The 13,981-nt window shown below is 41.0% G+C and overlaps 1 protein-coding gene across 10 annotated transcripts in view; it reads right to left on the reverse strand.

The window, feature by feature from the left end:
* Positions 1 to 214: 214 nt before the first annotated feature.
* Positions 215 to 13,981, reverse strand: part of IL15RA (interleukin 15 receptor subunit alpha) — a 36,287-nt gene continuing 22,520 nt past the window's right edge. For 3 of the 10 annotated variants that reach the window (XM_045588488.1, XM_045588501.1, XM_045588493.1), the window contains exons 3-7: positions 12,104 to 12,259; positions 9,126 to 9,317; positions 8,617 to 8,649; positions 4,687 to 4,756; positions 215 to 1,542 (exon numbers count right to left, since the gene is read on the reverse strand). In XM_045588488.1, coding sequence (XP_045444444.1) covers positions 1,434 to 1,542; positions 4,687 to 4,756; positions 8,617 to 8,649; positions 9,126 to 9,317; positions 12,104 to 12,259 — 560 coding nt within the window. In that variant the 3' untranslated portion in view covers positions 215 to 1,433. The remainder of the gene's footprint in view (positions 1,543 to 4,686; positions 4,757 to 8,616; positions 8,650 to 9,125; positions 9,318 to 12,103; positions 12,260 to 13,981) is intronic. The other 7 variants (XM_045588509.1, XM_045588507.1, XM_045588515.1 and 4 more) reach the window with 7 other exon arrangements.

Here is a 13,981-nt window from a genome sequence, read left to right on the forward strand (position 1 = left end):
GAGAGGAACATTGACAAGAGAGAGACACATCTATTGCCTCTGACTGGGACTGGGGATCGAACCTGAAACTGAGGTATGCGCCTTTGACCGGGAATTAAACCCACGATCCTTCAATCCGCAGGCCGACGCTCTAACCATGAGCAACTGGCCAGGGCTTGGTGTCCTTTTTTGTTGTTGTTGATGTTTATTTCTTCTCAGTGATTGTTTTACTGCATTTTTAAATTGAAAATAGACATTTTATTTTGTTTACATAGAATACAATTTCAAAATGAAGTCATAATGTGTAGATTCCAGAGGCCTGGTGCATGGGATTCGTGTACTGGTGGGGGGCATGGCTCGTGGGGATCGACTTGCTATGGGAGCGCCGCTCATCCAGGTCAGCTGAGTGGCTGTGGACCGGCCCTCTGAGCGGCTGCTCCCTGGTCTGGCATCTTTTGTGGCACCAGATCACTAGCCTCTCCAGAGGACCTGGTCAGAGCCAGGCCCAAGGACAACAGCGGTAGAGTAGGCCTCATTCCCATGGCAGCCAGAAACCCGCCTCCCAGCCTCAGGGGTCCAGCTCTGTGAGCCTAGGCCATGGAGGTGGTGGAGATGGAGACGCTGTGCAGCCTGCAGGTGTCCGAGGAGGTGAAAGGGAGCAAGGAGGAGGAGCCTGGGGTAAGGAGGGGACAATCGCAACCTGGGTTCCTGCCCATTGGCCCAGAGTTTGCAGTGGGAGCAGCCGCTCATCCTGGTCAGACTTAGCAGTGCTCCCACTCCTGCATTGAGCGTCTGCCCCCTGGTCAGTGCACATCATAGTGACTGGTCAACTGGTTGTTCTGCCATTCGATCGCTGGGCTTTTATTATATAGGATAATAAACGATGTATAAATATAAATGTGTATATGGAAAATGTCACTGAGTTCAGTTTTCTTTCTGAATCCTTAAATTAAGAGAATTCACTGGGTACAATATCTCTTTGCTCCCTTTCAGTGCAAGCAGAGCACCTAACTGGAGAGAGTTTTAGGAGCTCAAAAGCTAATGTCATCCTTATAGACACCTCTCAAGCCAGGAGGAGCCTCCTGAATTCACTTAGAGCCTCAGATATATTTTTCTTTGTAAACTGCCAGTCAGGAGGAGGGATGGAAGAGAGTCAAGCTGATAAGTTATCCTGAATAAATATCATAATAAAATAAAAGCCCTGTTAGGAAGACCTGAGGCCTTCAATGCCTGGGACTTTGGGAACTTGGCCCCATATCTGAGGCAGGGCAGGCATCAAGCTTCCATCCTAAGCCTAGAGCGCCTACTCCTGCAGACAGTGCTGCGGGTGGGCACATCTTGGTGGCTTCTCCCTGGCCCCGGACTCCTTGAGTCTTTTCTAGGTCCCCTCTGGCCAGAGCAGAGTTGGTGCCTTCGCTGTAGCCCTTGCTGGCCTGGCTTTTCCTTGGAGTTTCCTAGATTGTGTGGCTGCTTTCTGTATCCTCCTCTCGGCCATTGGTTCTCCCAGTCATTGGGATATCTTCCATATTTTCCATTTGATCACGGGGTGTCTGGGAAGTTTGCCTGTAAAGAAATAATTCACAGGTTTTGAAAAGAGGAGAGCATTGCCCTCAAATTGAGTAAACAGTCCTTATTGAACACTCACATGGAGAAAACTGTACTCTGGGCACATAGTGTTATATTTTTAGGGTTTTCAGCATTTTTAATCCTCTTATTCACCAAAGATTTCCAAATGCTATTGGAGCAACCCCTCCACCCCCCCTCCTTGCCAATCCTCTGCTGAAAAGTGGTAGCTCAAATGGCAAGAAGAGGAGAAAGTAACTAGGAATCAGCTAAGCCAGATGTGATAATCCTGATAAAAATGATATTATACTTATAAAGCTTTTAAAAACAGTTCTTGGCACTTAGTGTTAAGCGTTGACCCAGGAACTGGGTTTAATTCCTGATCAGGACACATGCCTGGGTTGTGGGCTCGATCCACAGTAGAGGTATGTACAGGAGGCCAATCAATGTGTCTTTCTATCTCTCTCCCTCTACAAATAAATTAAAAACATTTAAAAAAGTAAACAAATATATTAATCAGTTCCTGAGTAATCAAGAGGAGGGGAGGCAGAACACCTTAATTTCATGTTTCTTTGTTGAACAGTGTGATTTTTAGGCCATGAGTGTCTGAGTCAGCAATTTCTTCCATGCATTATTTAATCCACCCTGCGAGGATAAGCACTTTTAAGGACATTTTAAAATAAGCAGGTTTAGCCGAAACTGGTTTGGCTCAGTGGATAGAGTGTCAGCCTGTGAACTGAAGGGTCCCAGGTTCGATTCCGGTCAAGGGCATGTACCTTGGTTGCGGGCACATCCCAAGTAGGTGGTGTGCAAGAGGCAGCTGATCGATGATTCTCTCTCATCGATATTTCTAACTATCCCTCTCTCTTCCTCTCTGTAAAAAAAAAATCAATAAAATATATAAAAAAAATAAAAAATAAAAAAATAAAATAAAATAAGCAGGTTTACCTCTTAGTAGGTTAATCAACTCTTAAAGAGGTGATTATGAATATTTCTTTAACATAGTCTGTGAATATTGATATTTTCTTATGAGCATATTTATTGGCCATATATACTATGTTTTCAAATACTTTTAAAGAACATAATTTAATGTATTATTTTTTTAAAAGATTGTGTATGATTTTTTTTTTTTTTTTTTTAAATAGTCGCCTAGCCAACAGCATCTCAACCTGTGAACAGGCGGTCATGATTCTATTCCTAGTCGGGGCATATGCCAGGTTGTGGGCTCCATTCCCAATGTGGGATATGCAGGAGGCAGCCAATCAATAATTCTCTATCATCATTGATGTTTCTATCTATCTCTTTCTCTCTGAAATCAATAAAAATATATTTTAAAAATATATAGTCAATGATTATAGTCATTATAATCTCTTAAGAATGTAACTCTAAATATAGCATTTTATATGGAAATTATTATGATATTTAAAAAATCCTTCTAAAATACATTTCGCCAACGTTTTAAATTTTTTTATTTTTTGATAAGTTCTTAAGTAATATAGTAATCTTAGTTAATTTCTAAACTATTTATGAGTTTATGGTAATTCTTGTTGGTTGAGATGGTATTAACAGGTTTTGAAGATTTATGTAAATTTTTAGATACTTTCATTTTGGCTTTACAGTAGCATTTCATGAAATGTTCATTTTTTTGAAGTTAGGCTCAAAACAGTGTAGTTTTTATATTGATATGATATTTACAAAAGAATATTTTTTTTACTAGTAACAAAGTTTATTTTCAAAAAATCTTATGTTCATTGATTGTATAAAGCCGAGAAAGGATCCAGAGCAACTACATCAATGTGGAATACTGAAATACTGGTTACTAATTGATAGAAGTATAAAATTAAGGCTAACCCTGGCTGGTTTGGCTCAGATGATAGAGCATTGATTGGCCTGTGGATTGAAGGATTAGATTCCAGTCAAGGGCACTTGCCTAAATTGCAGGCTTGATCTCCACTAGGGCGAGTGCAGGAGGCAGCTGATCCATGATTCTCTCTCATCAATGATGGTTCTCTCCCTTCCTCTCTTAAATCAATAAAAATATATTAAAAGAAAAAGAAAAATTCATTTTAAAAAGTTTAAGGAGCATTTAAAAAATAAATTAAGTAAAGGCTAATGTGTCATTTGAGGCTTTAATGAAAAAAAATGATAAAAATGCCTGATGATTAGAAAAATAATAAGGCCTGAAATTTCAGCAAGTGGCAGAAACAATCTTGTCACAAGTGCTGAAATGTAGAATTTTAATGATCAGAAATACAAAAGTAAGACTTAAATGAATGAGTATATTTATAAAAAAAAAAGTATATCCAGCCGAAACCGGTTTGGCTCAATGTATAGAGCGTCGGCTTGGGGACTGAAAGGTCCCAGGTTCGATTCCAGTCAAGGACATGTACCTTGGTTGCGGGCATATCCCCAATGGGGGGTGTGCAAGAGGCAGCTGATTGATGACTCTCTCTCATCAATGTTTCTAACTCTCTATCTCTCTCCCTTCCTCTCTGTACAAAATCAATAAAATATATTTTAAAAAAGTATCTCCATATTTAATGAGTGCATTGAAGAAGAATATAGTCATGCCTATATGATAAGAAGTGATACAAATTGCATATCTACCAAATTGGTAATTTGGCACATTCTTTCTTTCTGAATTGGCTCTTGGTAAAATTGGCCCCGTGTCATCAGCTCTCATTGCCCCATTTCTGACAAGTGGCCTGCTTTGGAAAGTAAATGGCTTTCTAAGACTGGTTCATTGTGACTGCTCAACTCCAACACCGTTGTGTGCTTTTTAAAATTCTCACCTGAGGATATGTTTTAGAGAGAGGAAGGGAGAGAGAAACATTAGTGTGAGAGAGAAGCATTGATTGGTTGCTTCCTGTACAGATCATATACCAAAACCTGGGTATGTGCCCTGACTGGGAATCGAAAAAACCATCTTTTGGTATATTGAGATGATGCTCCAAACAACTGAACCACCAGCCAGGGCCCAACACACCTTTGGCCAACATAAAAGAGGGGTGAGAGGGAGATCTTGTGTCTTTAGCCAAAAAAGGGATTCTTCATTGGGAAGGCAGGCTCAGAGTCATAATAATGAACTATTTTCTAGGAGGAAAGGAAGAATCTTGTCCAGTGTGATTCTCTTGTGCCACTCACCTTGATCTTTTACAATAACATACCAGAAGTAATGCTCCACAAAGCACAGTAACAGATGAGAGTGTTGCCACTGTAAAAGAAGAGAACTAAGCTGGTATCATCCTAAAAGTTCAGATTCATTTCATTTTTATTTAATTTATCGGGGTGACACTGGTTAACAAAATTATACAGGTTTCAGGTGCACAATTCTACAACTCATATTTGTACACTGTTGTGTGTATTTAGTACCCCAGGTCAAGCCTCCATCCATCACCATCACTTATAAGGTTCATTTCTAAGAATCTGAAAAATCTTTACTATTTACATTCCCGCAGAGAGATACAAATGCCTTCCCAACCAGCTTACTGTTATTAATATTTCTTAAGGTTCCATGCAATTCAATCTATTCTACCTCTGGGCAAAAAGTAAATTCCTTCTCCACCAACACTGCCAGTTCAAACTGTCCAATTCATGTTATCTCATGTCCTGTGCTCCTAATCCTTGACCTTCCTGAGCAGAGTGACAGATCAGGAGGGGAAAGTAAGAGGCTCAGAGATCAGAACCTGGGGTGGACATATGAGGATGAGGAGGCCAGCACTTCGTGAGAAGAAATGCTTGCTGCTAAATCCAAAGTCAAGAAAGTAGATATGGTAAGGGTCCTTCTCAGTTGTCCTCTGGCACAACCTCCCTCTTCTCTGCAGCTTTGCAGAATCCTGATTTAGAAATGATAGCTTGCAGTGCCATTTTTCTTCCAAGTCCATTGTCATTATTTATTTGCTACTTTTTTTTTTTTATAACAGAGGAAGGGTGATAAGGAGAAAGAGGGGGTGTTATTATATAAGAGAGGTCTTACAAGTAAGAGGAGAATAAAGAAATGCTTAGGAAAAGGAAAAAACTGTTGACTGAGTTGAAAAGAACAGCATGGATGGTGGGAGGATTTGAGGTGGAAGGCCAGCAGCAATGACAGTGTTTGAGATTTATTAGACAGGAAGAGTGGGATCCTCGTGTGGAAGCAAAAGGGCAGGTGAACATAACTATTTCTAAAACACCGAGTGAATAATAAATTCCAAGCAGATTTTGCCAACTTGCCTTAATATTATGAAATCTCCCTGCAAAAATCACCTGGCTGCCCCACCTGCAAGATGACAACCCTGAACATCTGGAGAGCCAGTCATCTCACTGTGGACCATGAGTCAATTAGTCTCCTAGGCCAGAGGTTGGCAAACTCATTAGTCAACAGAGCCAAATATCAACAGTATGGTTGAAATTTCTTTTGAGAGCCAAATTTTTAAACTTAAACTTCTAATGCCACTTCAAAATACTTGCCCAGGCCGTGGTATTTTGTGGAAGAACCACTCTCAAGGGGCCAAAGAGGCACAGTTTGCCGACCATGGTCCTAGACCATTAAACTTTCAGACCTGTCCCTGTACAACTAACACACAACCTTGTAGGCAAGGGTAAATCCCCATGGGTTGGCATTTAAAATATAACCCTATTGAAATACAGGTTAAGTATATGGAAATGGGAAACACCCAGATTCTCTGCTTTCCAGCAGTGAATGTAAATGGGTACAGTTTTTCTCAAAGGTAATTGGTAATATAACAGAAGCTCTAGAGAAGACCATATATATTAACTCTCCATTTCTACTTCTAGGATTCACTCTAAGGAAATGGGAGAGTATATATAGGAATAGTTACTGAAGTACTATGTAAAATAATTTTTTAAATGTTTACCTAAATATCAGTAGAAAATTAGTTAAAATGTGTTAATACCCATCCAATGGAATATTATTCAGCTTTTAAAAATTATGAAATGGCCTGGTAGATGTATTATAGTTTGACCTATGAACCTATGAGCTTTGATCTATGAAATAGGACAGTGGTTCTCAACCTTTTTAATGCCGCGACTCTTTAATACAGTTAGGTATTAGGCTCTATAGCAGTGGTTCTCAACCTGTGGGTCACGACCTGTGGATTGAGAACCACTAGTAGGGTTGCCTACGACCATCGGAAAACACATTATGATTCATAATAGTAGCAAAATTACAGTTAAGAAGTAGCAATGAAAATAATTTTATATGGTTGGGAGTCACCACAACATGAGGAACTGTATTAAAGGGTCACAACATTAAAAAGGTTGAGAACCACTGAACTAAGAGGTCACAGTTTGATTCTGTCAGGGCACATGCCCTGGTTGCTGGCTCAATCCCCAATAGGGAGTGTGCAGGAGGCAGCTAATCAATGATTCTCTCTCGTTGATGTTTCTATCTCTCTCTCTCTCTCTCTCCCTCTCCCTTCCTCTCTGAAATCAATAAAAATATATTTTAAAACTTGTGAAACTAATTTATATTAACATGAAAAGATGCCTATCTATAATAATAAACACATAATATGCTAATTAGACTGGACAGCCAAACGATCTTCTGCATGTCCTTCTGGATGAAACCGGGCAATTTCATGTATTGGGCCTCTAGTGATATCATAAGTGAAAAAAGGTGGTTGAAATAAAAATGAGCCAAAAGAAATCCAGTAAGCCATGTGTGTATCATAGGCACAAAAAAAATATTGAAGAATATCTATCAAAGTATTAAGTAATGGTGGGATTATAGATAATCTTTATGTTCTTTAAGAAATTTTCCCCTGATATTTTTGCAATGTTGCTGTAATCAGAAGAAACAGTAAAGTGCAAAACCAAAATTACTTGCTGTAGAAAAAGCATAGAAAAGTTGTTCTAAAAGAAATAACAACAAACTTGGAAAACTAGTGAAAGTTTTTTGACTAAAAATCAAAAATCTTTATTAGCAGAGATATTGTAGCCGATGATTCACTATTTCGTCATGTTGACTAAGCAGTTCAGCATGCATTTACTGTTCATAGAGAGATTTATTGGAAAAGGCAAGTTGATATAAACAATAAGTTGTATTTCACAATGCTCCTTCCTGTTTATTTTTAATGAGGATATATATAAACTACAGACTCAAACTCAAGAGAGAAGTAATTTGAACTCAGTGACTTAAACTCAAACACTTGGCCTCTTCCTCAGTTATCTACGGAGATAATTTAGTAAAGAAATTGAAACCAGAATCTCTATAACAATGGACCAAGATAACAACTGCCAAGTCCTCCACCCTTTTGGGTTTCCTAGGGGTGCATGAATTAGAGAAAAGGGAAGTGAAAGAGATTTCGTGAGATAGAGGAGGATTAGAGTTGGGGGTGGGGGTGAGGAGAAAGGCTAGTAACTGCCTGCATTTTATTGCAGGTTAGTACCAGACCTGCCACAAATAGAATCTCCATTTCTACTGAGTGAACAGATGAATGTTACAACTGTAGCTCCTGTTAAAGCTGAGCATATTGACTGTAGCAAAAATTTCAGATGTGACAGAAAAAGGAACTCCTCACTCCTAGTGTACTAAATGAATATGGCCATGTAAACACCATCATAGATGACATTTTGACTTCTATTTTACAATTGAGACTCCTCAAGAATAGCTTAGTTAAGGATCAGAGACCAGATCTTGGAAAAACTGAATAAAATTATTGATAAAAAGGGCTGCCAAGTGAGGCAGTAGATATTTAAGACAATGAAATGATGCACCACACTTCCTGAATATTTATTTAAATGTTAAAGCCCTCAAATTTACTTAATAATTTTCTCATTCATTCACTACTTATTCATTCAATATTTCTGTTTGACTAAAAAAAGCAACTTTAAAAGTTGTGCTATCTTTTATAACCTTATTTAAAAAACAAATGATATTGGTAGTAACAATGTGCTGATCAAAACATTAAGTTAACATTTACTGAGCAACCACTATTGTATTGTATAAAGCATTATTTATTTATTTTTTATTTATTTATTTATTTTACAAAGATGAGCTCAACCAGGACTATTCAGCTTCCTGGGACAAGTCCCCTGAGCTCCAACACTTCGAGGACAAAGGGAAATACTTACCAGTGACAACTGTGGAATTGGATGAATGTGTACCTGCGGGGAGAGATTGCAGCTCAGTTATGATGGTAGTCCTAAAGATACTCTTCTCATTAAGCAGGAGAAATTCTGCACAATTTGGTTCCTATCTTAAAGCCTTGAGAGATGCATGGCTGGCAGCCAAACTCATTTTAGCAAAGAACAAGCAAGGTAATTAATTCATTTAGAGGCTGGGCCATGCTTAAGAATTAGATGTGCCCTTGCATAAGGTACAGGTTACCGAGAGCTCTTCCACCCCATAGATCGTGACTCCAGAGGGTGGGGAGCTTCCTCCGTCCTCCCATATTAGGAGGAGGCAGAGAGTATTCAGATTCTTAGCAAAGCAGGTTAATACGGCGAGCCTTAGCATGTTTGGGAAATGGACTTCTTTTTTCACCTGGACTGAGCCAGGGTAGAACACAAAACAGAGACCAGAGCAAGAAGGCTGTGACAGAGAGCTGATCTCCCGTAAAGTATGCAAAGCCAGTGCCAACCTAGCTTCTCGAGGGAGGTGGAAGGAGTGTGTTCCAAGGCCTTTGCAGTTGTGGGAGGTGGGGCTTGGGAGGGCTCATTCCTGACTACCCCGGTGGTTCCTGCAGGAGGTTTGGATGGCATCAGCCTGGAGCCCGGTACCACGGCTGGCTTTGTGGCCACTATGGTGTCTGGCTTGGACATGAAAGCTGGTTCTGTCAGAAGGTACAACACATGGAGAACATAAATGTTTAGAATAGTTGCTGAAGCCGATCATTATTTTAATAATAGAGAGCTGTGGACAGGGAATTCGGAGGGCTGGTCATCCTTAGTTGCTTTGGGTCAGAGCTAATTACTAGATATTGGTAGTTGAAGAAGCCCCCACTTGTTAGTCCTAAATTCACTGATTGGCTTTTATTGGAGTTTCCTGCCTAGGGAATATGGGTGTATCCTATAATTTTAATCTTAATAAAAGGGATGGAAAAGCCAGAGCGAGAAGTAGTTCTCCCACTAGAGTTGGACTACCGCCTGGCCCCCATTTCCCAAATTAAAATCTTTTCTAAAGTCTCTTTTCATTTGTGTGCGGCCTTCTCCAGAACCCAAACCCTGAACCAGAACCCTGAATCTCACAGAACGTGAAAGGGGTTCCCACAAATAGTAACTTTCTCAGCTCCAGAAGAGAATGAACTTAATCCGTGCTCCAAGGAGCCCGACCTGGGCCAGCCCTCCCCCACACACTGCTCCATGGATCTTTACGAAAATCCCTTAAGTGTTTAACATAGTCAGCCATCCGGGGTGGCCACGAGACTTTTGAGAAAGCTAGAAGGTTTGCAGAATAAATTACAAAGATTAGAGTAGATCCAGGCTGTTTACTAGAGAAGACTGGTCTCAAAACAAACAAACAAAAAAGACACACAAGTGGGACTGTATTTGCCAAAGCCAAAGTGTCTGGGATGCTGGCCTTAGTTTATTTTACACACGTTTTCTAAATAAGGGGGAGCCTGAGATGCCGCCCATCTGAACGATAGTGTATTTAAAGAGTATCTTGGCTTTGCCCCAGACTTGGCATCTTTGGCCGTCCGGCCACATTATTTGGGCTACTTCATGCGCTCCCAGCCCAGATAGTGTGAGAGGTCCTATGCCCCTTAATCCTTCATGTCCTCATACTACCCAGACTGCCAGCACTCCAGGTACTTTGCATAGAGTACCCCAGAGCAGTGGTCGGCAAACTCATTAGTCAACAGAACCAAATATCAACAGTACAATGATTGAAATTTCTTTTGAGAGCCAAATGTTTTTAAACTTAAACTTCTTCTAATGCCACTTCTTCAAAAATAGATTTGCCCAGGCTGTGGTATTTTGTGGAAGAGCCACACTCAAAGGGCCAAAGAGCCACATGTGGCTCTCGAGCCGCAGTTTGCCGACCATGGCCCCAGAGCATTCCCATCCAAGTGCCCATGGCAACATCACTCTGTGTCAAAGATGACAGTCTCACATCTGAGATTTTGACTGTGCAGTTTCATCTGACCAAGTGTTTGGCACATGAAGGCAGAACTGGGAGAGGCCACTTGATGATTTTCATTAATTGGGTGAATCAGATTTGACTTCGATCAAAGGAGCTTAGAACTGCCCAAACTTAAATATAGCCAGTACCTCAGCCTCTGCCTTCTGTTTGTAGCCAGCTAACTAGAAGGAAACCTTTTTGGCCTCTCCATCCTCCCTTCAGCAGTGGCTCTCGGCTCTGGCTACCTAAGAATTACCCAGGGAGCTTCTAGAATTCTTATTCCCAGGTTGCTCTCGAGAGTTCCAAGGTGACCTCAGTGGACAGCCAAGATTAGGAGCCCTGCTCTAGGGAGGTGTGCCAGGTATAACAGGGTGACTGTGCCTGGAGGGGAGGAGAAAGGGCCAGGAAAAGCCACAAATTGGAAAATGGGACACAAAAAATCAAGAGTTAAGCCAAAACCCATTTGGCTCAGTGGATAGAGCATCAGCCTGCGGACTGAAGGGTCCCAGGTTCGATACCAGTCAAGGGCATGTACATTGGTTGTGGGCACATTCCCAGTAGGGGGTGTGCAAAAGGCAGCTGATCGATGTTTCTGACTCTCTATCCCTCTCTCTTCCTCTCTGTAAAAAAAAAAAAAAAAAAAAAAAAAAAATATATATATATATATATATATATATATATATATATATATATTTTTTTTTTTTTTTTTTTTTTTTAAAGAGTTGTGTAAAATAAGGGGCACATTGTCCCATGATATTTAGCACCCAAGATTTCAAATTTTCTTAACACTGAGACAGTGCTCAGGAAATTGGGATGGATGATTACCTAAGACTCAGTGGAAATGTGGCACACTGGCAGCTTTGGGCAATGCTGCTACACCAGCGCCATCATAGTTCACTTGCTGGTGTTTAGGACTGTTGGGAGGTAATTCTGCGTAGGTGTCTCATGTTTCTGAAATTCACTTCTTTTGTTATTAATACTTAGAGCTCTTTCTAGAACCAGAACTCTGTTTTTTTTTGCTTTTAAAAAAATTATTCATAATTGACACCGTATTATATTAGTTTCAGGTACACAACATAGTGACTCAACATCTATATACTTTACAAAGTGATGGCCACAGCTCTGACCCAGGCGTGCTGTGTTTTCTGCCAGTACCCCAAAACCATGGTGGACTAACATGTGAGATAGGCCAAACCTCAGATCCTCCATGGTTTTGACAAGGATAGCAGTCTACAGTTAAGTTTGATCTGTCGTAATAAGAGTGGATTTCAATCCATTCTTAACCATCCACATATAAAACCTGGATATCAAGCTCCTTTGATTTAAAACAGAAAATTTAAGCTAAGGTAAATTTTTGTTCTTGATTTTTAAAAAGTTTTGTTCTATTATGTAAGTTTGTGTTGAAACTTCAGTTGTGGTCCATGTATCTGAGGGATCTGTGGGGACCTGAGTGTTAGCAGGGAATGGGAATCCTTAAAAAACTCCCAACATTCCTACCTTTTCCAGGAGGGTAAGGACTCTCTGGCTCTGGGGTCACCCTTGCTGGCGCTACTGTGGAGGATGGCCTTTGGTGAGTCAGGGAGGGGTCTCCTAGAGAGAGGACAACCACATGGAATTTATGATCCTGCGGGTGGAACTTGGGTGGCTTCAGAACTGGATATAAACAACAAATAAACATACAAATTTAAAACGGATACATTTGGCCTCCTAGGATAGGCCAGAAGCACAAGAAATAAACTACAATCAATGTTTCCCAACTTGCAGTTCTCCTGCAAATACAAGCACAGACTGCAAACAGAATAGGCAGCAGGAATATCAGCAAATCTGTAGCAGTTCCCTCATCCCTAAGCCCCACGGAGGCAACATGGATGGGCCAGAACAGATACATCCAGTGGTCTGCAACACAACAGCGGAAGCCTGAGCTCAGGGAACCTGAGTCTTTTATTAATGGCATGACCATGTCTGCCTTTTCTCCAGGGGGAGGTGCTGTCTCCATCTTCCAAGGCTGTATATATACATGCATCCTTGAAAAGATCAGGGAAAGGGCCAGTCAGTCCTCTGCATCAAGTAGAACGCTTTCTCCTTGCTCTGCCTCTGATGTCTGCATGACAGTCATGCAAAGAGACAGAGAGGTTGAGGGGGAGGGCTACCAGTGGCCTAAACACTACAAATTCTTGGCTCTCCAAGAAGTCCTACAATAAAGTGAGTTTGCTATAGAACATTCTCCCCTCTGCCCTGATTGGTGTTGCTAAGTGGTTGGGCCCATGCACCAAAGGGTCGTGGGTTCAATTTGCAGGTTTGATTCCTGATCAAAAGCATGACCCTGAGTTGCATTTTGATCCCCATTACTAGTTGCGGCCCTGTGAAGAGGCAATATATCCATGTCCACCCCCCTCTTCCCCACTGCCCTCCTTGCCTCCCTTCCACTATCTCTAAAAATCAATAGATGGTGGCCCAGAAAGAAACTCTTTACAGACTGATTCAAATGCCTTTTAGCATAACGATTATTGCTTGTCTCATTTTTTATTCTTATTTCCAGTAGGACATGATCTCACTCATCTAGGGGAAATGGTGAACAACATAGATTGATGAACAAGAACAGACCCAGAGATAAGGAGCCATGGATCAGACTGTTGGACCTCAAAGGGAGGGTGGGGATAAAAGGGAGAGATCAACCAAAGGACTTGTGTGCATCCATATGAGTCTAACCAGTGGTCGAGGACAATAGGGGGTGGGGGCATCTTTGGGGGTGGGGGTGGGGGATTGGAATGGGGAGTTGAGGACAAATATGTGATACCTTAATCAATAAAGAAAATTTTAAAAAATTAATAGAAAAAAATCATCCGGTGAGGATAAATAAATAAACAAAACCTCCCCTCATCTCCTTACCCCTCTGCTTCCCCCATAGAGAAGTTGGCAGTTTTCACAAATGTTATATGAGAAAGGATCTCACTCACTGCTGGACATGCACCAAGTAAGCAATGAATGTTAAATCCGAAGACTGTGGCTTAATGTTTTTCCTAGAGTAAGTGGATTAGAATTTCTGGAAATGGCACAATTGGCTTCCGCCACAAGATTAATTGGCTCCTTCTGGCATGGTTATCTAGTTGTAGGTGGTTTACAAAAATCGATTCTTGGGACTTTCCCTCACACTTGCTCTGGACACTGACTGGACACCCGACGTGGGTAACCAAGTTAGGGAATCTGTGCCATGTGTCTCCGCAGTCTGGGATGGATACCTTTGGAGAATGACAATAATTTCCCTGCATGCCTTCTAGGGAGAAACTGGAAAAGCCCTCAGGGAAGTAACTACACTTGAGCACACATCCTTATCTGTAGCCAAATTCTTGCTACCACAATCTTAAAGCATCGATG

The sequence above is a fragment of the Pipistrellus kuhlii genome, unplaced genomic scaffold (genome assembly GCF_014108245.1).
Source record: "Pipistrellus kuhlii isolate mPipKuh1 unplaced genomic scaffold, mPipKuh1.p scaffold_m20_p_1, whole genome shotgun sequence".
Lineage (NCBI taxonomy): Eukaryota > Metazoa > Chordata > Mammalia > Chiroptera > Vespertilionidae > Pipistrellus > Pipistrellus kuhlii.